Below are 25,241 nucleotides of genomic sequence, written 5' to 3'. Positions count from 1 at the left end.
CAAGAAAACAAACTAAGCTACAGGTTCTTCAGTCTGGGTACCACATTCTTCCCTCCCTACTATCAGAAGTCTGACCTGCCTGAGGAGAGGGACAGAGACTTAGGGCTATTTCTGGGAGATGGAAGAGGCTCAAGAGGGCTGGAGGGAGGGCAGTGGAGGGGAGAAGGAAGAATAAATGAAAGAATGACTATAAATGAGTAAGGTAAGACCTTTGCCCCAAACATTTTTTAATAATGAAAAATTTGGAACTGGAAAAGGGCAATTTTTTCCCTCTACATTAAATAGGCCTTCACACCGCTCATTGCCATGTACTGTTGGAAATGGGTGAAAACTAAAACAAAATTTCTGACTTTAACCTGTGTGCTTTTTCTTCACTACTTTACTACCCCAGATAGCATAAGTCTATCAGTCTCATGCCTGCACTACACTTCACCTAATTTAGAAGGAGTTGCTTGCTGATAAATTAGGATTGACGTGGGAAAAAGGAAGTGTCAGTGCTTTAAGGCACTTCAAATATGCTGAAAACAAAACATATGAGCAAAATAATTTATAAGGAATATGTTATATTCCTAAACTAGATGAATGCATACACTGATAATTCCCTCTTCATTAAATTTTTAAACAGTAAATATCTTAAAATTTCAGTTTTACTATTTTCTCAGTACAAAATTTATGATTACGGAACACTTAAAAATTCTCAAGAATTATACTAAAATGCTAATAATGTTTATATTGGAATGGTGGGATTTGGAGTAATTACTAAAATTTTTCTTGAGTTTGCCACAGTAAATAAATATTCCAGTAAAATTTGAAAAAAAATATTTGTTTATAAATTTCCAAGTAAGCCTATAAGTCTTAAACTTCTAAATTTCTAATAAAGTAAGTCCAGATATTATAAAATGAGTTAGGTATGCTGTTGAATTACGCTTTATTGTCAGGCCCTAAGCCTATGCAAAGTCTTTAAGAAATTCAACATTGTATTACTGTTTGTTGTATCACAACTGGATGGCCCCTTTTATGAACCCATAGGAGATTCTGTTCTCAAAACTCTGCCTGGAAAAAGCTAAACACCCACCCTGTGAGTTCTCTTTATTATTATATGGGTATAATTAATCATTCTACTGGTAATTTCCTTCTTTGGTTTGGTTGTTAGGAAGAACAGTGACAAATTTGTGATCTACCTTTGCAATTATGCAGGATGTTTTGGAAAACATTTTTCTGTATTAATTTTACCTTTAGGTTTGCTTTGCTATTCTACCTTTATTTTTCCATTATTCTAATTTTACCTTTAAAAAAATCTTACTTTAGTGTATATTTTTGTAGGTCATTGTGAATACTTTTTGGAATGTTGCAGGGAAAAATAATAAAATTTATAGCAAATATTCAATAAAATCAAATCTGGTCTGACCCAATCCTGTGAAAACCACAGGACTTATTAAAAAAACAAACCAGTAGCAACCAGTTGCCAACATTTGCTTTCCATGTACAAACCACATACTTCCTTTAATCAATCAAAATCACCAAAATGACAGAGATAACTCAGTCCCATGCAACAGAAGCAATATTTCTTAAATCTTAATCCACCTCCCCAATTCAGATTTTTCCATTCCAACCTCATCCGTTTCTCTTCCTTCATATTCTATAATGTGAAATTGAAATGTGTACCAATTGTATCCACCAAAAAACATTTTCACATTTTTCTATACTTAAAATAAGAAACTTTTAAATGTTCTAAACCGGGGGAGAAATCATACATATCAGGTCTTTTTCCTATGATTTTTCTTATGTAGCATAAAAACAAAATAATTTATATCGGAGCCAGTCACAATTCATGGGAAACCCAAATTGCAAATAAGTTGAATCTATATATTTTTATTAAATAAAGAAATACTTAATACTTACTGTTTACAGAGTTTTCTGATTTCTTTGAGGATGAATGTCCTGAAAAGGAAACAGCACTGTTTTGTTAAGGATCACCTTGCAGTGGTGCAACAGTTGTAGCTGTAACCAGAATTGTTCCCAATAGCTGAGTTTACTTTACAGTCTTACAGAAAAGCACTTCACTGTCTTCTAATCTTTCACGTTCCTTAGACTTCTCTCCCTAACTAAAATGTTAGGTTCTTTTAGGCAGGGATATTTTATGCTCTCATATGGCCCAGAATACCTAGCACAAAGCTTAAAAAATAACGAGTATCTGTAAAATAATTTCATGTTACTAAAAGAAACAAACAATGAACCAACCCATACATTAGCTATAATATAACCAATACTTTATCTAAAGAGATGTTCAACATCTGAAAGCAATTTACAAATAAAAACTCATTTTTCACGATACTTTTTCAAAGATTATTTACAGGTGAGAATCAGTAATCAGTAACTGAAAATCACATTCACAATTACATCATAAAACAAAAACATTCAGTTCTACAATGGTTATCCAGTGAAGGAAATGGAAAGAGAAAAGTACTAAAGTTCTAGTAATGTAATTTTTAAAACTATCACTATATACAGTCTCCTGCAATAGGACCTCTGGAGAAATATTTCTGAAGGCTGCTAAATAAAAAAAAAAAAAAAAAGGACAAATAGATGGAGAGGAACAATTCCTCCAACCTCCCTGGATAGGAGGTCCCCTAAACTAAAACCATTGCACGAATGGCCCCTTTAAGGCCAAAGGGAGTGCAAGAACTACAGGGTAAAAAAGAAAGCCTAGGCCTGGACCACAGTGACTATTTTATGTTAATTGCTTCTTCACTCCTCCTTATTTCCTAGTCATCAGACAGCAAATAAAAACATAGCTAAGTTTCTGGTGGCAAAAGAAATGTATTTTTCTCTGTCATATGAGAAACATGATACCTGCTTCCAAATGTCTATAGGTAAAAAAAAGGTTAGGCTTACTGTAGAGGCCTAAGGACATAACTGGAACTGAAGGCAAGAAGTTGCAGGTTTGAGCTAAAGTAAAGAGAAACCTGCTAGCAAATATAACTAGCAATTATAACTATCTGAAATGTAAAGGCGTATTTTGAATAGTAATGGGCTCCTTTTCCCTGGAGGTGTTGAAGCAAAAGCAGAACAAGTATAGAGCTTCTCAAACTTTATTGTCCACCTGAGTCATCCCAGGAACTCACTAAAGTGCAATACAAGAGATCTGGAAGGGACTGAAATTGTTCATTTCTAACAAGATCCCACGTAAGGATAATGCCAGAGGACCATACTTTGAAAAGCAAAACCACAGAGTATCTTTTCAATCATGATTCCAGGTCTGACATCTCTGATGTTCCTTTTAACATTGAGAAACTGGTTACTGATTCACTCACTCACATTTACTGAAGGCCTACTATGTGGAGCAAGCACTGTGCTTAAGAATTAGAGACAATCAAACAAGTCACCCAGTCCCTTCCTTAACAGAAAATAAGCAAATTATTCCAAGGGTGATAAGCCTTTCCAAAGGTCCAGGTTGCTATTGGTATGTGTAACGGGACCTAACCTTGCCTGGAGAAGTGAGGTGAAGGGTGTCAGGAAAGGCCTTCCCCAGGAACTGAGTTTGGGAATGGGGCGTGGTGGGAAGGGTTAAGACCCTGAACTTTCTGTCAAAACAGTCTGCGTAAGTACCTGCCAAAGCAGACGGGTCCTCAGAGTCAAACTATTGATCTGCCTTTCTTACATTTTTCCTCCAACCATTTGCTAAGCTACCTAGCCCTACCCAATTATCCATCTGTCTGTCCGTCCGTCCGTCCATCCATCCATCCACTTATTTAACATTTTGTATGATAGTAACCTGAAGCTATGCGAGTAGATGGGATCACACGGGGAGAATGGAGAGAGAGAAGGAAAGTCCTACAATAGCCTGAGCAACTCCAACACCTAAGAGTAATACTGGGGAGGAACTATGGTTTAAAAAGGTAAGGAGAGGCCAGAAAGACAGGAAGAAAATCAAAGTAGATTGTTTTGAGAAGGAGTGTCAACAGGCCAAATGCAGCTGAACTATTAAGCATTCACTAATTAATACTGAAGTTTGGGCCAAATTAAGGCGGTCTAGCAAGAAAGTATTATATGAAGATCAACCCAGATGATCCCAGATGAGATATTAAAAAATTCCACACAATTTTCCTGTAAGTTTGCTAAATTGTTGTTTTCTGCTTTATACCACAAAAGTTGGAAAAAAGAACTATATCCTATACTCTCCACTATAAAAAATACTCTAAATAAGTAAATAAGAAAAAGATGTCTTAATTCCACTCTGCTTTGCTTTTCTATCCCCGAAGTTGCCCTGAAACAATCTTCAGTCTTTCATTTTCTCATTCTTTATTATGTGTACGCCTAATGTGCTAATGGGGTGCTGGGACTGTATCAACAAACAAAATAGACTGAATTCCTGTCCTCCTTGGGCTGTTATGTAATTGTCATATGTGCAATAAAGGAAAGCTCCAGAGCTGTGACAGTATTATAAATGGAAGCCCTAATTTAGATCCGTGGTCAGATACGGAGTCAGGAGAGGATCCCTGAGGCAGTGACATTTAAGCGTAGATCTGAAGGATGAGTTAGGACAGGACTGGGGGCTTTAGGAAGAAAGGAAGCAGTATCTATGTCCCTAAAACAAAAGAAGTTTGGCATTTATGGAAACTGAAAGGCTATGTGGGTAGAGTGTGAAAGTGAGGTAGAGAATGGTAAGAAACAATCCTTGTATGCCAGATCATTTACAGCCTTTGGGCTTTGTCCAGGATTTTGGTTATTATCCTAAGAACAACAGGATATCATTGTTTCGTGATAAATAGATTAAGGGGAGGGAAGATAGGATGTCAAGTGGTGAAGGAACCAGTAGCCTAGACAAGAAAACATGGTGGTTTGAACTAGAGTGGAGAGAACTTGAGAAATATATTAACATATAAACATAAATAATGAGAGAAAAGAACACATCCCGGATAATTCCCAGATTTCTAATATTACTTTTTAGGTTGACAGAGATCTACTGAAATATGGACACTAAAGGAAAAATATCTGTAAGGAAGATCACATGCATACGTATGTATAATCTGAGGGGTCTAACCCCATCTCTGATCCCTAGTTACCTGTTTTGAAGGTACCGAATACACTTTTACAAGGTAGGGATTAGTTCTATAATTTGAAATTAGTGATTAATGTAGTGTATTAATGTAGTGTATTAATGTAGTGATTAATACAGTATCATACTATCATATGAATGTAACAATATTATATAATACAATAATGAATGCAACAAAATTCTCAAATATGATACATTAAATATTTTACTGGCACTTAAGCATAAATATTTTTAAAAACTCAAATGAGATTTTTCACTTACTAAAATTTATTTTGGAGTTAGCAAATGATTAAGATAGAGACAAAAAGGCAGTCTGCTTCAAATACCATTTCTCAATAAGCAATAGAATAATAGTATTTTCCACTCACCATCTATCAATTTTACCAAGTCTAAAACTTGGAGATACTATATGCTTAAGCATATCATGATATGCAAGAAGAAAAAAATGGATGTAAGAATGTAACCTGTCTAATGATCTTCATATCTGGAGTAAGGGAGCCCTCTCTTGTCCAAGTATTATGGTAACATTGACCTGAATCTAATTCAATCTACCATTATCTACCTAATTTAAGTCTGATTCACTCTAAATTACAGCCAATCTGACTCTACTTTATCATGGACTGAAAAAGTAACTAGCAGTACCCTTCACAATAGCTAACTATGTGGCAAGTACTATGCAAAATGTTTACATGCATTCTTCTCATTTCAACTTCTGAGCAATCCTATGAGTTAGGTACTTTATCATGACCATTTTACACATGAAGAAATGAAGGCTTAGAAAGCTTAAGGACTGCTGAGGAAGAAGTGGCTGACTGATGGATTTAAATATTTACTAAGTATATGAGCACAGAACCATGCTAGGTTCTGAGGACACATTATATCAATCTTTATCATTTCAAGAAGCTCATAAATTAGTGAAAACTCACAGACTATGATAATTGAAATCGGTGTTATAATTTTATACTGACTCATAGATTATGTCCTGTTTTATAGTGTTCAAAATGTTTTTCACAATCTTATTTGATTCTCCACAATAAGCTCAAGCAGTACAGAGGCCAGGTATTCACATCACCCCTACTTACATAAGGAAAGTAAAACTCAAGAAGTTCAGTGACTCACTCAAGGTAACAAGTCTTTAAGTGACAAAGCCAGAATTACAAGGCTGTTTGCAATATTATACCATCTGTCAAAAAAGAATCAAAGCCAACTTTGTTTCTGAAACTCTTGTAAGTCGCTATAAGTTCACATCTAAATTCTCCAACCAGATTCCTTTCAAATAGTATAAAACAGAATTCTAAATGCATTCACCAATTAAATTCTAGATTTGAAACAAGGCATATTGCACTTCATATTCAGAAAAGTGAGTAGATATTGTATCTTAATTCCATTTTACCTTTATCCTTTTTCTTAGAGGTCTCTTCTGCAGAAGATAATCTGGATTTTTTGTGGGATGACTCTTCACAGTCTTTTTTGATTTTATTCTTTGTTTTTTTTGACTTGACTTCTTTTCTCCTTTATGTTGAACAATATAAAATTAAAGTTAACTTTTTTCAAATGATCTTTAGAAAAAAATAAAAACCAATGAGTAAAAAAATAAAATCAGTTACTTATTTTTAAAATATAACTTACATAATAAGGAACCCTTGAGTCTGTAAATATTATATTTTAGGTTAGTATATTACTTAAGATAATTCTGTAAAATAATGAAGCCTCAACACTGAGACAAAGAATTATTTTTTATAAGTCCTGTATACAAACCTTAGCAAATACAAGTCATAGTTTTACTCATTTCCTCCTTTTTATATTCTATCATTTAGCCATTACAATCAACAAACAAACAAAAAAACCAAACTCACATATACAGACAACAGAATGGTGGTTAACAGAGGGGAAGAGGGGTGGGGAGAGGACAAAGAGAGTAAAGAGGTCAAATACAAGATGAGAAGAGATTAGACTTCAGATGGTGAGCAAACCAGTAGAGTACACAGATATTGTATTATAAAGTTGGACAACTGAAATTTATATAATGTTATTAACCAATGTTATCTCAATACATTAAAAATAAAAATGGTTAAAATATACATACAAAACATTACATAAACAAATCTCACTTCCCTTCTCATAATTCATATCTATTATACCTACATTTTGAAGAAACCACTGCAACAGTTCTAAACCACCAGTAAATAGATAATTCTTCTCTTAAGAATAAAGGAATATAGTAATGAGGGTGGGAGGGCTTAATGTTAACTCATACGTCTACTTTAGACCATTTACCCTTTTACTGCTGTAGTTTTCTCTCTTCCAGGCCAGGTTTACAATACTACCATGCTTGCCAAGCAATTGATTTTAACTGGTTTAAATAAATACTAAATAGGAAAAGGTGATAATGCTGAAACTGGGAGTGGGAAGGAAGATGAAGAGACAACGGAGATTATTTTCAAGGGACTTCCAAGTTAAGGTACTTGTACCAAATGCTATAATACTATTGTAAGACAGCAACCACTTTTTGTCTCTCACAGGAATCATTTGAATTGTAAAATGAAGCTCAAAAGTCAAGGCCAAATAAACACTTCTGTTATTGCTCAGTATCACTGATGGAGAGGGGAAATAAAGGTTTAGGCTACTCAAATCCAAAAAATCCTAATTTTAAAAATAAAAAAATTATTAATTACTTAATATTTATTTTTAATAGCTAAAATATTAGGTAGGGCACATTTGTAACAAAGCTGATTTTAAAATTACTATACTAACTTACACATTTTATAAAGTTGCATGCAGAATCTTACTTGCAACTGTTGTTCAGGAATGAAACCTGAGCCCCATAGTCATGAGTCACACAGATTTTGCCCGAACATCTTCAATGTGAATTACTCCGCTATGCTTGACTTCCCGTATGCCAGGCACTGTGTCACGCACTTTCATTTAATCCCACAATAACCTGGGTACCCTCCTTTTTAGAGACGCTAAAATTGAGTCTTACAGAGTTTAAGCAGCTCGTCCAAGAAGGTAACTAGTAAGTGGAATAGCTGAGAGGAATACACAGGGGTCTAACTTCAAAGTCCATGATCTTATATATACTGCATGTTGCAGAACACTGATACAGGGCCCTCCCCAACTCAGTAAGCAGACGCATTCTAGCTCATTCAAATGGAGCCTGATTTTAACATCTGAAATGAGTGGAGGTATACAATCCTTTGTGAGAATGACAAACTTCAATTAAAACACTGCTTTATAATACAGTAACTAAGTATTATGTATCTGAACACTGACTCCAAACTAAAAATTCTAGCATCTATCTGCCACCCTGTACAGGCGTTCCTATTTAAAACTGCCTGGCTAGAGTAAGGCATGGTGAACTTCCAATTCCCTCCTTTATGTGGTCATACAGTAATGACAGACATTCTATAGAAACAACTAATTCAATCATCAACCATTTAAGTCTACGTTTAGACATCCAGTGCAGGTAAGTGACTGTATCCAAGACTACTAAATACTAACCATTAACAAAACATTTTAAAAGATAGTATTACCTGTGATGGAAATTTAATTTAAAGGAACATTCTTGGCATAATCCTAAAAAAAAAAAAAAAAAAAAAAGTGACACTGCTGAATTTTAATAATTGCACTGCTATTCTACTTTTGGTATCATAAATTCTCATTTTTCCTTATAGTGCTTTACTGTAAGAGGGGAAACAATCTGAAGAAAACAATTTGATTCTTTCCACCTCAAAAAATGCACATATATAATAAAAATATTAGAATGCTTGAGGAATTGAAATTACAACATTACTTTAGAAAAATGTGCCATGTATTCTAAAAGCAAACTGTTTCATAGACAGCATTAATGTGTATCTCACATCAAAGATCTCTGTCAACAATAGTGTGGTATAGTCATTTCCTCTGAAGTGCTCTAAGAGTTTTCAAACGGAAAAGAGCTTTTCAAAAACGTCCTCAGTTGTGGTCTCTTCTTTTGCCTTAATCTCAGTTCACACCAATTGACTTTTCCTCATGAGCACTTCCAAGAGGAACTCAGGGCCAGCCTGCTGGCTCAGGTGGTTGGAGCTCCATGCTCCTAATGCCAAGGTTGCCTGTTCGATTCCCACATGGGCCAGTGAGCTGCACCCTCTACAGCTAAGACTGTGAACAACAGCTCTCCCTGGAGCTGGGCTGCCGTGAGCTGCCATGGGCAGCCCGTTGTGCTGCTGTGAGCTACCGTGTGCCATGAGTGGCCGGTGGCCAGCATGAGCAGCCGGCAGCTGGCGAGAGCTGCTGTGAGCGGCCGACAATTGGTGACCAAATGCCTCAGCCGGGGTAGCACAAGGCTCATAATACCAGTGTGGGTCAGGGAGCTGTGTCCTACACACTAGACTGAGAAACAACCGCTTGATCCAGAGTGGGGGCATGGGGGAAGGCGGAAGAAAGGGGGGATAAAAAGAGGAACTCAGACACTAGTCTGTATTGGTATGTGCTAAATAGCATGTTGGGAAATTTGTGACTTCTTTGTGAAGTGGGCAGAAAATCTAAGGGCACATATATTTAGGACCCAAAGAAGATTGTTACCATGAAGGAGAGAAGCTGACACACAATACTAGCTTAGGAAAAAAATAAAGAATGAATGACAGACTCTAAAACATGCATATTAAGAGAAACTACTATATTCTGGGGTATAACACTAAGCTGTTAAGACTGATACCAAGAACAGTTACGCCCTCCTAAAGTTTTTTTTTATTGACACAAAGATGGTGTATTTACTTATTAGCCCAACACAACAATACGGCTTTCAGCTAACATGAGATTTTACATTGCCTTTTCTGATACTCTGCTTCTCACTCTGCATTGGTGACATTCTCAAGTTAATGGGAAATTACAAATTATTGGTTTACATTTAGCATTAGAACTATTTCACCTAAATGTTACCAAAATGCTGAGAATATAAAAATTTTAGGCTCAAAAATTCTTTGCAACATTGGGAAGCGCTGAGAAAAAGAGCACTAACAGTAAAGCTATACTAAAAATTTTTAATTGAATCTTAAATTAGTCTATATTTTAAAATCTAAATTATTAGATAAATTTTGAAGAAATCAATCATATCCTGCCTAAAGTCAACTTACTTAATTTAACAAGTGCATTTCTCTTTTCACCATGCTCAATATAGCCAAAATTAACTTCCCAACTCTTTAAACCTTCTTTTTTATCACAATATTTATTTCCACAGGAAAACTGACCTGCAAAAAAGGAAGGAATATTAGCTATGATAGTTGGTGACAATATTTATATATATAATCTGGTGTTAGCTCTGAAACTTACTCTTAACATATAATACATAAATTCTTAGTTCTAGGAAGTAGCATTAAAAAAAACAACTAACCACAATAATTATAATATGTTCAAGAAATGTACATACAAGTATCAAATTAAAGAGCTGAATAAAGCGTTTAAAACAAATCAGTCACAGAATTCTGGCTTGATAGATAGATCAACTATTTATACTGACATAGTTTTAGTGACTCCCTTTTAGGGAATCTTACACTTTGGAAAACCATACTAAAAGCGTGTACTCACGAACACTCTAAAACAATAAATATATTTTCCAAAGTAGATGTACTTACGCCTGGGTGAGTCCTTTTCAATATTTAATGATAATACTAAAACTGATTAAAATTAATCTTTTTAGTATTAACACAGTGGCATTTATTCTAAGTATCAACATAAAATGGCATTTAAAGCACTTTTTAAAATGCTAGCATTCTGAAATGAAGTAGAATAAGTAATCAAACCCCATGTTCTAAATTTTAGAACTACTTTAAAATCAATAACCACATTACCAGGTCCATTGTATATTAAAACTTTCTGCAAAAAAGGACTAATATTGACAATCCAAGAGGGAGAAAAAGAAAAAACTACTCAACAATTTTTAACTTTGACAGAAAAAGACAAAATAAAACTTATTTATAAAAACAAAAACAAAAATTGTATCTCAATAATTGTGCCAACAGGAACAAATCTAACTTTTCATTAAAAAGGAATTATCAAAATGAATTTTGAAAATTTTCAGTCCAAAAAGACCAACTTTTCTATTAGGTTGGTACAAAAGTAATTGCAGTTTAAAGGGTTAAAAATAATTGCAAAAACCACAATTACTTTTGAACCAACCTAATAAATTGGCATTTTTTTCATTCATTCCAAATGAATACTTCATTAAATCTGTATATGTTTAGTAATGGCTCTATTGTCAAAACAGCAAGAAAATTATACCTTTATAAATCATAGTAATAGCTTTCTGTCCCCTTTCCAAATAACCCTTTTTTCAATTACATGAATTTAGAGAATGTCCGTCAATTTTTTTTAAAGGCAGCATTACTTACCATCAACTGAAAAGTCCATTCAATAAAAATACAAAATTTTAAAATTATGATAGACATTTCAATATATCTCATTGTTGTAGGTGAAAAAAAGAACTGAAACGTAATCTTAAGTTAAAAACAGTTTTAAATTTATTACTTTTTCCTTCTCCTCTTGAGTACCTTCAGGGCTCATCCTTTATTATTTCAAGAAAAAAATTCCTACTTTTTAATATTGTTTTATTGCTTATCTAATTTCACACTTGACAGACATCCAATTTATGGAAGATATATATGAGCCACACTGATGGTATAAATGTTTTATTATTTCAAAATGTAACCTTTATTTTCAGTTAAAAAAAATTTTTTTAAGTTATTAGCAAAAAATTATTTCCTAAATGCTCCTATGTAGTTTTCAGGAGCATTAATATTAATTTGTATTGCAATTAGGAAATGCAATTATTAATAAAGAGCTATTTCATAGCATAAGATAGTATAGAGATATTAAGTTTTCAAAAAAATTTTATGAATAGATTACAACAATGCATAGAAAAAGCATTTACTGATTGCCTACCAAATGTCTGGTGTTTTGCTGTAAGACTAAATATTTGGGCTCAATCTCAGTGACTCCCCAAAATAAGAACTAGACTGCCTATAAATTCTACCATGTCAAATTTGTATTTAATTTCTACTTTCAAAATGTGGATTTGACTGAAATGCAGTAATACCAACTCATTATTCTAAAAACTGATAAAGAAAAAAACTCAAGTATTCATCTGTTGGTAATTTTCTCATTATGAAATCTTTAAACAATCTTTAATCAATTGAATGCTCTAAAAGCAAAAATTCTCCCTTCTAGGGACTAAACATAAAAATCATTAAAGCATTATATTTTGACCTTTGCTAGTAATCGATCACAAATATACCTTTTCTAATTTCACTTTTGTAGATCATTCACTGTATACATTAGGAATAATCTTACCCAGTAACTTCAATTCAATAATATAATAAAATAACTTCATCCTATAAAAAAAAAATAGAATTACCTTTTCCTGAAATTACTTCTTTTTCTACTCGCCACCTAAATCCAAACTAATGAGAAAAAAATTACATTTATGCCAGAGTAAATTTAAACATTATTTAAGTTGTATATAAATCTAAACATGGAGCCAACAACTGATGTCATTTATCAACCTAATTCCCATCATGATAGCTTTTTCTCTCTTTACGGAACTCCAGATACTTAAAAACACACGTTTGAACAATTACCATAAGGAACAATATTCTTTACTTTTAAACTACCTATTCGAAGTTACAGGTGCCGAGCCACCAAGATATGTAAATAAAATATATCCTGTTCTAGGACACTGACAGAAAACAAAACAAGAGGTTATGGTACAGTAAAGAGAAGGTATATTATAGTGCAACAGAGTGTAGCCTTTGGAATCAGATTGTTTGGGTTTACTTCTTAGCTCTACCACTTAACAGCTGAATACTACTGAACAAGTTATTAAATCTATTTGTGTCTCTGTTTTCTCATATGTAAATTAGAAGTAATAGGAGTACCTACTTTTTTGGGTTAAGAGGTTTAAATGGGATAATACTCATGCTTACCAAGTATTTAGAATAGTACCTGGTACATAGTATATCAAGGGTTAGCAAACTATGGCCCACAGGCCTGCTGCCTATTTTTATATAGTTTTATTGGAATACACCACACTCATTCATTCATGTATGGCTCTTTTCCCACTTCAACAGCAGAGTAATGAACAGAAAGAGCAATGGGACCAGTCTAGAGCCCTAAAGCGGAAAGTTATTAAACTTCCCTCCAGATCCCAAAACACAACTTTGTTTTTTGACTAAAAATGATTTTTCTCTGCTGCCTTTTAAGATCTTTCACATTCATATGCTAATTTACCATAATTCTAGTTAATGGCTTAATTTTCTATTTAGTTTACTTTTATAATGGTTAAAAGCTCAGATCCAGAATCACGCAAACCCAACACAAGCTCTAACATTCATTAACTAGCTCTGTGACCTTGGGAAAGTTACTTAACTTCTCAGTACATTTCCTTTTTATGTATAAAAATCCTAATCTCACAGGTTGTTATATTAAGAGAGATAATTCAGATGAAGTGTTCAATGCCTGGTTAATTTTGCTTATTATTTTTAAATCATCTATTATATGAATTAGGCAATTTTGTAAACGCAAATGAGAGTTCAAAACATTTTGATTAAAACCCAATGAAAATAAAATTCCCCCATTCTAGGAAAAAATAAATAAGTCAAAATAACTGTTTAATTTTATTTTTAAGCCCATACACGTATGAAAATTGCTTGACATCCAAGATACGGTGGGATGTCTACTAAAGCAGTCAAATGTGTACAGCAATAATTTCCAAACTTTTTCTTCCATTCATTAATCTGTTCAACAAATAATTCTTAAAAAACTACTTACTGGGCTTGGCACACTGCTGAGGATAAAAAATGATTAAAATAGTGTCTGTCATCATGAAAGTTATAATCTTATAGGGAGGGGATAAGAAATGTAACAAACAACTACAGTATGTCCTACTCGTTAAAGACTGCATAGAGATTATGCCTCAATCTGTTTTTATATTCTTTCCTGAAAATATAAATTTTCCTGATTAAACAGTGGAGTTACAAAGAGCTTGGTGCTGAGCCTCTTCTTCTCACTCTACCTTCCAGCACAAAGAGGGCACACGTGCAAGCAATAAGAGAGAAGGATCCTAACTACCTGATAACACAAAGTTCCAGGAGCATCTACTTGGACTTTTATGAAAAGAAAAAGAAAAATGAACTTCTAGCTCATGTAAGCCAGTGTTATTTGGGAGTGCTTGCTGTTCCTGGAAGCTGAATCTCATCCTAAATAATGCAATGATCCAACCAAATTCTCAGTGATGTAAGGGAAGAAGCAACCAAAAAGGGAATGCGGACAAAGGTTGGAATTCACTAAAAATGCCCAAAGTATCTACTATGTATAGCCGATTAATTAAAAATGAATGAAACACCTTCTGTGTAAATAAAACTATGAGAAAATACATCTTAGCAAGGAAACCAAAGGTAATACTCTTAATTTTCTCCAACAACTCAAACATGGTATGCCAAAAAAACATTATCTTTCCCTCCAAAAAAGATACCTCTCGTATGTGTGGGATAAGGGGTATATGGGAAATCTCCTCAATTTGTCTGTGAACTTAAAACTGCTCTAAAAATAAAAGATCCCCCTACCTCCATATTTCCTATTTCGCTAGTATCCATACTCAAAACCGGTGAGTCATATCTGATTTCTTATTTGCACTTACCCTCATATGTAACTATTCATCATATTCTAATAGGAAAATATAATTTGCTTCAAGATTATCCTCTTTAATGTATGATTTCCAATAATATACTGTGTGTTTTAAAATGGAGAATACAAATATTTAATTATTCACTTATGTTCTCCCCTTAGCTATAGATTTTTATTTTTGAAGGGCAGACACCATGTTTTAATCCACAGCACACAGACTAGTCCTCAATACTGAAAAACAATCAACAAATGAGCGAGGGTTGAAAAAGCTGCTTTGTTATGTACTCCTAGAAAGATCTATATTTCACACTTGGCTTACAGTATAATAACTTCAAGTAACTCCAACTGCTGTGGTGCTTTTTGGATTCGATATGGTCAATAATTAGTACAAAGATGAGAACTAGTTCACAAGAAACTAAGGAAATCTTTGGGATACACCAAGTGCATGGGTTTATAAACTGGGTTATAAAAATAGACACTACTATTATATTACCTGTAAGAATAATGTGAAGCAACCCACATACTAAAGGCACTACTGAACAAAATTAAACCAATCATGGTTCTGAGGTTTAACTATATAAATGAAAAAGAAATCTTCATAATAACTAAATCTAAGTCAACTTTTTAAATAGGTTGTCTTTCTTAATATACTATAAATGTACACTATCTAAAACATACAGATTTATGCAACATTCCCTCCCCATTTCAAAATGAGATCACCTGTTCCTGGTTCACTTTCTCTAGCCACAAATGTGAACTCTGACATAGGAATAAAAATCACTTTAATGTTAACTACAGTAAGGTGTAAAGTGGAAATGGGAATCTGCCATAACTAATTAGGACTGAGAAGAGTTAATTTTACTAGAATAGACATTTATACAAAAGAAGATGAGCATCGGCCTCTTTATAAATGGTAATCAATTGAGGGAGAAAAAGTCTATGAATTTCAATAAACGTGTGCAACAAGACATCATTCTGCAGTGTCAAATCATTCATTAAAATCACTAGAGGCTCTAGAATAGAGTCAAGATGAGACAGAATCTAGTAACCACTTGTTTAATCTTAGACTTTTCATGTTTCAAGGTCACAAAGAAGCACCCTTGTCTAATGGGCCCTTTATAAATTCCGTAACTGTAGAGGTTAAAAGGCCCAAATGATACTTCATAGATGCAGGACAATTTAGACTTGAATTAGCATCTTTAAAAGAATAATCTGGGGCATGACAGTAAAAAAGTAACACTGTACTTGAATAAGAACCTTTTTTTATAAGTATTTGGAAGGCATACCTTATTTTCTTTGTATCTACTGAGATCTGCTATGCAGTATTCCTTGAATAATTTATCATAGTATTTCTTTGCAAGTCTCTTCTCCCTAGAATCATAAAAAATATATAAATCTTCATTTAGAAATTGAACCATAGTTTGCTACTTGGAAAATGTCAAATGAATAACGCACATGATATAAATATTAATGTTTTAAAAGAGGTCTATTACTTATGTGTGCATAGAACATCTGAATATTAACTATTAATAGTGGTTCTCTCAGGGAAGGAATCTATTAGGTGGGTGCAAAAGTAACTGCGGTTTTTGCAATTTTTTTTTTAACCTTCTAAACTGCTATTACTTTTGCACTAACCTCATAGAAGGCTGACAGAAGTGAGAAAGAAACTTACTCTTCACTTTTTACCCTTTGTAATGTATGGATTTTAAAAACCATTTTCAGGTATTACTCTTACCCAAATTATGTTACAAATTTAAAAAGAAACATATCACAGGACAACAAATAATGTTTTAAAAATGTTATAAATTATTTTTTAAAAACAAAGTCAAGTAATGAAAAGTCAATTCAAACTGCTAAAAATTACCAAAAGAACCAAACTAGATTCAGTAATCTAAAGCATGGTTTTACGTCTTCAGTTCAGAACTGTTCTATGCAGGTGCTATGTGACAAAGTAAGAAAACACTCAGAGAGCAGGAGACACAGGACTAACGCCTTTGACGCATTATGCCTCAGATGGCTAAAATTACCAATTCATGTCCATTTCATCCTCCTCATTCCATAGGAATCTATGATTTTCTCGTACAACATCCATGTCTGTCTTGTCATTTTCCCTAGAAAATAAAACTATTTCAATTTAATATTACTACAGAATTAGTCAAATTAGGAGGTTAATCATTTTTGTGAAATTTTGAACACTGGAGTAAAAATATAATACACAAAGATAAAGACAATTTTATGTGTGGGTATGTATATATGTACACATATTATAAAAACTATTTCAGTATTTTCAAAAGGCACTATAAAGAGTGCTACTACAGAAACAACTTAAATGGTTAAGAAATCCATCCATCTCTGGCCCTGGTTTCAATTATACCAATGGTGGTAAATAACCAAAGCTAGGATGCGAAAGCTGAGTAAACACTAAACAGGTAAGGAAAAATGAATGAAAATAAGTTCAAAAATCTATAAAAGTCAGTAACACTTATCTTACTGAAATCTAATTTTAAAAAACATATGAAGAGTTTTCTATACCTCATTTTACTATAGCTTCCTAGGAAGACTGAGTAAGGGAGGAAGAAAGGTGAAGGGAATGATTTTTCTAGGTGCTAACAGTCTGGAGATAGAGTAAGGGATTGTTGGGGAATATAGGCAAAATTGAGAGAGGAGGTTAAGTTTGAGATAGATGAGATGGTACAAAGTTTTTTAGGACTTTACCAATTCAGAAAATGGTGAAGTCATAGGGAAAACACCACATAAAACCAAGTGGCTCTAACAGAAGAGCCCCAAATATAGGAAGCAATTTCATGTGTGGGAAATAGACTGAAGTTTCTTGTTTGCCCTACCTTTCAAAAAGCAGTCCCAAACCCTGAGGTCTAAAAAGTTCATTATTTCAAAGATCCTTGCAAACAAAACAAAACAAAACCTGCATCACCAGGCATATGTGTATTCCTCACATGTCCTGTTATTGCCGGGACAGATCTGGCTCAGCAGGCCGCCTGAGGCCTGTTGCCAGAGAATTGGGCTTCATGAGAAGCTACTTAGCTAGAAGCTATGGATGGCCTCTCCACCTCATTATATAATAAGGACACTGGAATGGAAAGCAGAGGGATATGACAGAATCAAAAGACACAGTAGCTGTGGGTCTTCAAAGACATCCACAGGCCTCTCCAATTCTACGTGAACTTCGTGACACTTACCCCAATCGCCTGAAATCTTCTTTTTTGCCACCATAGTACAAAATATAGTCATTTACAAACTTTGTGTGCCTTTGATACTAAAAAAACAAAAAGTTAAGGGTTATAGCTGTTCAAGAGCTGTACTGTGTACATGATATATTAGTGAATCGGGATAAAGAGCATAGTATGAGTCTAGTCTTTCTAATATGCAAATATATACTATACACACTTATTAATTCAAGATAGAAAAGGGCTAAAAGTGTTAAGAGTGAACATTATGTAGTACGAATACTGTTTATATTGTTTCGAACACTTTTCAAGCATATACTACTTGTGATAAAATATACCTATCTGGAGAGAAAGAGTTTCCTTTTCTATTGCTGAACGACATACAGCCTCACACCACCATTCATTTTAATCATCACAATATTTAAAATAAATTATATTTTATAAAATTAAAGGTAAGAAATATAATTTACCTTTCATTATTACACAATTTAGCTATTCCAGTAATGATAAAGCCTCTAAAATAGAAGACGCAACTTTTATAACATTCAATCCTAACATTAGGCTTTCAAAAAGAAACATGAGAAATCAGATGTTATTTTTAATACTTTCTTCTGATACTCAAAGAATCCACAGTCATGGTTATTTTCAGTGCAGTATAACAAGATATATGAGTTTGTAACTTTTGTTTTAAAAGCTTAATTGTACTCTCTCTAAAGCTGAACACGCACATATAAGAACTGATGTCATCAATAACACTGCCTGTGACTACATCCTATTAAAGAAAATAGTGATTTAATCACAATGTATTCTAAACAAGTACTGAATCAAAATATCCAAAACATCCAAAACTGGCAACCAAACAGTTAACATTTCAGAAAAGAAAAAAGAAAACAGCCAGGTATCTAGAGATCTGAGTTCTAGCTCTTGATTCATCACTAACTGGTCAGGTGACCATAGCAAGTCACTTAAATCTTTTAGAGCTGGGGTCAGCAAACTTTTTCTACAAATGGTAAATACACAGCCATGCAGGCCATATAGACTCTGTCCCAACTGCTCGACTCTGCCATTTTAGCATGAAAGTAGGCACAGGTAACACTTTAAAGCTTTATTTACAAAAACAGGTAGTGCACGGGACTTTGCTTCCAGGAAGCTGGAGTAGACAAAAATGTACTAAGAACAGCTAAAAAATTTGGAAATTATACATAAGATAAACATAGGAAGACTCTGAAAGGTGGGCAGAAAAAAGCATACCAGCTAGGAACCCTAAGGACCCATGGTATAACATGGTGGTGAATTCCCCAGCTTTTCTCTTTGCCTTATAAATCCCAGCCTTGGAGGTGAAGAAGCTGGCAACCTGGAAATACCAACTAGTACAGACCAAAAACTCCCAATAAAAACCTGCTCTAACTGAATAACCAAGAGAGAGGTAGTCTAACAAGACAGATAACTTTTAGATAATAACTTCTCCACTCCAGCCAAATATTCCAGAAAAAACTGTGGCCCCAGCTACTCCCATAACAGAAAAGGGGACCTAGACTTTCATGCTCACCAGGCTTTAACTAGATGCCCCAATGTCCCCAAATCAGTGGCATCATAGAAGGCAGAGCAGGTGCTGAAATGCTAAAGGAGTAAGTGGTAGATGAGATCCATAAGAAGCAGCTAAGTGCTTGGGTTACGAGACAAGAGAATTTGTATAATTTAAAGAGAAGCATTAAGAATGATAACAAAGTAAAACAGATGACTATAGGTGGTGATGGGGGTGTATATATAATTGACATTGTCTCCTTCTCCTAATCCTGACCATCATTACAATAAATACCTAGAAATACTTCAGGTCTTGCTTGGCCTTTCACTCTCTAATATGCCCAACAGTAATAGGGAAGACCAGTGGTAGCAGTTAGAGTAATGAGCCACAGTCTTATCAAAAAGTTGAGCTGAGACACAGCTATAACAGGAAAGCAAGTTATAGCTTAAAGACAGCCCTAAGTCATGCCTGACAGCTGAAGCGAGATAGCAGGCCTGAGAACAGTCCACAGACAGACCTACTTTTAAATACAAGTTTTACAAAGACCTTAAATAGAAGTAGGAAGAGAATAAGAGTCAAAATGAGACAGAAGATAAGAGTAGTATAAAAATGAGAAATGTTGAGAGCTTGGCAAAAACAGGTTGGAAAAATATATTTGCAAGTTCAGGGACTCTGTAAACCTATTTATAGAACATTAGTAATATGTTGTTGTTTTTTTTGTCTCTAAACCTTTCTTATATATTAGTAAAAGAGAAATATACTCAAAAGTATAAATGGCAAAATTCCACATCAATATTTATCTTTAAAAATAAAATATAGGGCCGGCGCGGTGGCTCAGGCGGTTAGAGCTCCATGCTCCTAACTCCGAAGGCTGCCGGATCAATTCCCACATGGGCCAGTGGGCTCTCAACCACAAGGTTGCCAGTACAATTCCTCAAGTCCCACAAGGAATGGTGGGCTCCACCCCCTGCAACTAAGATTGAACACGGCACCTTGAGCTGAGCTGCCGCTGAGCTCCCAGATGGCTCAGTTGGTTGGAGCGCGTCCTCTCAACCACAAGGTTGCTGGTTCAACTCCCGCAAGGGATGGTGGGCTGTGCCCCCTGCAACTAGCAATGGCAACTGGACCTGGAGCTGAGCTGTGCCCTCCACAACTAAGATTGAAAGGACAACAACTTGACTTGGGAAAAAGGCCTGGAAGTACACACTGTTCCCCAATAAAGTCCTGTTCCCCTTCCCCTATAAAATCTTTAGAAAAAATAAAATAAAAAGTATGTAAGTCTGACTTCACAAGATTTCATAAAATAAAAAAGTAGATTTTAAAATACTCTATTACTTATAAGAACCTAGAAATATAAAAAGGATACAGCATCCATAGCTATGAGATGAAACCTTCTATTTCTTGCTTCTTCCCTGTTAAGACAAATTTTATTTAAAGTAAATTCAAATGTCCACATTCTGATTAATATAATCAAATCAACCAAGTCCCTGAGTTTACAAAAACATCTAAAACCAAAAAAGTAATTTATACTGAAGTACCATACCTATCCAGCAATTCTGCTGCAACTTGTTTATGAGCCACCTTTCCATGGTTTTCTTTCTGAAATGGCTTTTTGAGCAGTAAATCATCTTCAACTGTCCTGGTTTGTTAAAAAGAAAAATTAAGAGTTCGTTTTTCTCAAAGAGTATTTCCTGTCTCTTTATATTTTCACAATTGGAATATGTTTTAAATAATTCAAATTTATGTCTCCTTAAATCGCTTAATTAATATCTTAACTTTATTTAATACCTGTAATGAAGATGAAACTAACAAATCTATGGGTTCTGATGTCTGATCGCCTAGGTTCCTGGGTTCAAATTCTGGCTCTGTCATTCACTATCTGAATCTTAAATTCTTTGTGCCACAATCTTCCTATTTGTATAGTTGTGACAATGAAGCTTTTGGTAACTGATACTATGCAAAAATAAAGGCTGATTATAGGTGATATAGACTATAGATGATCAGCCCTAGTTATGCAGATAGATATAACCCTAGAACAGAGAAGACTATCCAACTATTTTTGAATGAAAAATCCTGAAAATGTAAAGCATCATAAAACACAATTTATTACAAGTATGTCTATTCTTTTGGTTATCCATGAAGTATGAATACCCGACAAAAACGTTCAGCCCCAATATGAATCAGTCAACCACTCCTAAGTTAATGGATAAAATCAAGTTTCTAAACACTGGAAGCTGATAACAACATCCCTAAAAACAGTAACTCCACCAAGATGTAGCCTCCATGTAAGGCCCAGGCTTTATCTCCTGACATATCTTGTCCCTTCCAATTCAATAAAAACTTCCATCAGCTCTTTGACCACTTAGCTCATTCACAAAACCATAAGAATTGTGCTGCACACAATCTCATTCTCCACACTAACCTCATTTTGAAGTCAAGTACCAGGTAAAGTGAACACCAACCCAGCCCCATCTTAGTTTTAACATTTGCAAGTAAAAAGTCTCTGACAGTTGAATGAAAGTAGATGCAACAGAGAAACCTAAGACCTTTAATTGATTTCCTCCTCCCCTTCTCCTTCCACAAATCCCTTCACAGTATAAACATTTTCTTATTTTTCACACAACTGTTCTCAAATTTTTGAATCAATTCATTATAGTTAAATGAACAAAAACTCATCTCATAGAACATCGCTGTCTTCACATACAAAGACAATCCAAAAACTCGCAATAGTATTTATTTATGCCTCATCTCTACCTAGAAAAGATATGAAACAGATCAATAAAAGTTACCTTTTTTTCCTTTTGCTAGATTCTCCGCAGTGTTCATCATCACTAAAATCAGAGTCATAACCTCCATGACCATGCATCTGTAAAAGAAGTATAAAGTCAGTTACTCAGAACCTAAGTTGCCCAGAGTTCAGGAAACAGAAGAGTTCAAAAATTAGTTATTTTTAAAAGCCACAATAGTTTTAAAGGATTGTGGTGGGGATATCACTGTTCCTGGGCTATTCAGACATCTGAAACTTTCATTCACTTTTAAAAACTTACCCTGAAAAAAATGAATTAACATATTTCGCTATTAGGCCAAGAGAGGCTATTTTTTAATCTTTCTATTGAAAACCAGGTCTAGAAGCTAGCATCTGACTCTATACAAGGTTCAGCAATGCTTCACTTTTATTTAACTCAGATGTTATACCACGTACTTTACAAACACTGCTTCTAATTCTGCAAGTTAAGAACTATTATCTCCATTTTAGAGGTGAAGAAATCAAGAACAAATGAAGTTAAGTAAATTAATCACACAGAGCAAATAAGTGGCTAAGCTGATCTACTTAATTCTTAAGACCATGACTTCAACTAACTCCAAATTGCCTCTCTGGAAAACATTAACATCTTGATTATTATATTCCATTAGACTTAACTGTATTTGTGAACAGTACATTATCCATTGATGAAAATTTACCTTTTTTCAATGTGTGTGATTTCCTTTTTCCTTTAAACCTAGTTTGTTGTTGTTGTTTTGTTTTGTTTTTTAAGGTAAACCACATTGCCCTGTGGCCTAGTCAACCTTATCTAGTTTCAATTTATTTAATTGAAATTTTTAGAAATACTGAAAGGTCTCAATTGTCACTAAGTTGTGTTGGAAGAAGCTTCTAGTTTCAGCATTATATTGAATTTGGGAAACATTCATAGGGGATGGATGGATGATTTCACTATTTGATGTCATAAAATACTCCATTCATATGGTTACAAGGAAGCAGTCCAGGTCAAACGATACATTAAATTTTTTAAACTTTAATATTCACTATAGCAAGTAGAACAGGAAACAGAGTAAAGAACTCTAAATCATTGCCACAGACCTAAGACAAAAAATATGTTTCTAGTCCTGGCTACCTTGAATAAATGACTTCATCTGCTAAATAAGGTGGCTACATCAAATAATCCTTAAATCCTAGGAGTCTATTCTCTTTTTATAATTCCATTTTCAAACTTAGGTGTGTGGTTGTCTCTTCCCTGCCCCACAGAATTCTAGAGAGGAAGGATGGAGGTGAAGATTAGAAGGCCACAGTTCCAACTCTACCCTTGCTTATATGTATCTGTCTTCACCTTAGACACACCTGGAGCTTACGAACCCTATCACGTCAGCTCCTCGTTCCAGCTGTCTACCACATCTGTTCAAGCCAAACCAGCCTCTCACTTATTGTCTATGTCCTCCCTTTCTTCACAACTGTAAACGTTAACCATCATCATCATCATCACCTTCTTCTTCTTCCCACACCCCGCGGCACCACCTCCTACCCTTGCTCCCCCCTCTCCCGTTTCTTTCTTCTCGGGCGGTTTCCATCCATCGCATACCCATCTCAGCTCAATGAGTGGTTGCGCCAAAAAGCTCTCACTCACTTTAGGCTACAAATACACTGACAAGGGCCGAGAGAAATTCGAGAAAGGAGGCTTTCTCCAGAATCTATTTTAAAAAATAAAAATAAATAAATAACCAACACTAGTAGCATATTAGGAATAAGTTTCGAGATCCTTCTCCCCAACCCCAAATACGCTCACAGCCCTTCTCACACACCCCTTTACCTCCTCCCAGCTCTGTCAAGTTGGCCCGCTGCGTCGTCGCTTCCTCCTTTCTCTACGGCTGCAGCGACGACCCACGGCCTGAGAGAGCCGCTGCAGGGCCACTGGCGTCCGCTGCGGCCGCGAAGCTTCCCCCCGGCCGCCGCCACAGCTACCCGCTGCCCGCCTCTCCCTACGGGTCCCGACTGGGCAGCGCTTCCGGTTCGGCTCGGCATCGTGTCACACCTAAATGGCACCGTCTCGAGGTGCGCTGACTTTGTGCTACAGCCAGAACATTCCCGGGAAACAAAGGCGGCGGGAGAACTTGGCCGAAGGGGAAGGCAGAGGCTGCCTGTTTTCTCGAAGTCGCAGCTCTCACTTTTTTCCTGTGCCTCTTTCCCTAACCCTCTCGGGAGCCCCTCATCTAATATTGTGTAGCAATGCTCGCCTAAGCACACGCTCCTCGTTTGAAAATATGTTTTGTTTTAGAAAAAAATATTTGCCTGAATATCACCTGCCATCCTCTTTCTATTAATAGTAACCTTAGTAACGCTTCCTTGGAGCATCGTCGCTGAGCGTCTTAGACTCGGATCTGCCTCTCTTCTCTGCCCACTTTTCCTCCGCATAAAACAGTTCTCATAATTAGAACAAAAATAACTTTCCTTCGTTTCACCACCCACATAAAAGATACCATTCCAAATACAGTGCTGGTGGCAGAGGAGCTCATCGAAAATGTGAGGAAAGGAAGAATAGAGAATAGGGGAGATTTCACATGGTTGGGGATTCTATGCAGACAAGCGACCTGACACAAGTGAAAAGGGATCCAAAATAGTTCCTTTAAACAAAAGGGGTGGGGGGGGGAGGAGGGAGAAACGCAGTCAGGAAAAGTTAAAGTATTTTGAGCTCCACCAGGTCTTTCTGTACTCTACCTTTTCTACATTACGATGCTCCATTCTGCTTTGCAGCCTAGTGACTGGGTTCATGCTGGTCTTCCTCAGACTGATGCTATTCATCTTTGCTTCCTCCTCCGTTCCCAACACGGTTCCTTGGAAATCACAAGTGCTAATTAAATATTTGTTGAATTGCACTGGCAGGCCACTGACTTTTCAACAGGCCCTTTTCAGAGAAAAAACAACACAACACAGACGCATCATTTTACATCTTTTGTACTACATGGTAGATAACAATATCCTTATCGGTTCAATCCACTTCTATCCCTGACAGTAAATTATAGATATATCTTGCTTTACCCAATG

At 35.2% G+C, this 25,241-nt stretch overlaps 1 protein-coding gene across 4 annotated transcripts in view; it reads right to left on the bottom strand.

The window, feature by feature from the left end:
- Nucleotides 1-25,057, bottom strand: part of LOC109451444 (protein FRA10AC1) — a 33,329-nt gene extending 8,272 nt beyond the window's left edge. The window contains exons 1-12 of one of the 4 annotated variants that reach the window (XM_074339372.1): nucleotides 24,915-25,057; nucleotides 22,216-22,292; nucleotides 20,970-21,065; nucleotides 20,793-20,838; nucleotides 17,914-17,990; nucleotides 16,744-16,827; nucleotides 16,003-16,087; nucleotides 12,450-12,495; nucleotides 10,174-10,287; nucleotides 8,593-8,635; nucleotides 6,453-6,571; nucleotides 1,903-1,941 (exon numbers count right to left, since the gene is read on the bottom strand). In XM_074339372.1, the coding sequence (XP_074195473.1) occupies nucleotides 1,903-1,941; nucleotides 6,453-6,571; nucleotides 8,593-8,635; nucleotides 10,174-10,287; nucleotides 12,450-12,495; nucleotides 16,003-16,087; nucleotides 16,744-16,827; nucleotides 17,914-17,990; nucleotides 20,793-20,838; nucleotides 20,970-21,065; nucleotides 22,216-22,292; nucleotides 24,915-24,998 (910 nt within the window). In that variant the 5' untranslated portion in view covers nucleotides 24,999-25,057. Of the gene's footprint in view, nucleotides 1-1,902; nucleotides 1,942-6,452; nucleotides 6,572-8,592; nucleotides 8,636-10,173; nucleotides 10,288-12,449; nucleotides 12,496-16,002; nucleotides 16,088-16,743; nucleotides 16,828-17,913; nucleotides 17,991-20,792; nucleotides 20,839-20,969; nucleotides 21,066-22,215; nucleotides 22,293-24,001; nucleotides 24,288-24,914 lie in introns of those variants that run through there. The other 3 variants (XM_019739718.2, XM_019739712.2, XM_074339373.1) reach the window with 3 other exon arrangements.
- Nucleotides 25,058-25,241: the final 184 nt, after the last annotated feature.

Source organism: Rhinolophus sinicus, linkage group LG07, assembly GCF_036562045.2.
Source record: "Rhinolophus sinicus isolate RSC01 linkage group LG07, ASM3656204v1, whole genome shotgun sequence".
Lineage (NCBI taxonomy): Eukaryota > Metazoa > Chordata > Mammalia > Chiroptera > Rhinolophidae > Rhinolophus > Rhinolophus sinicus.
This window is presented reverse-complemented; position numbering and strand designations above follow the sequence as displayed.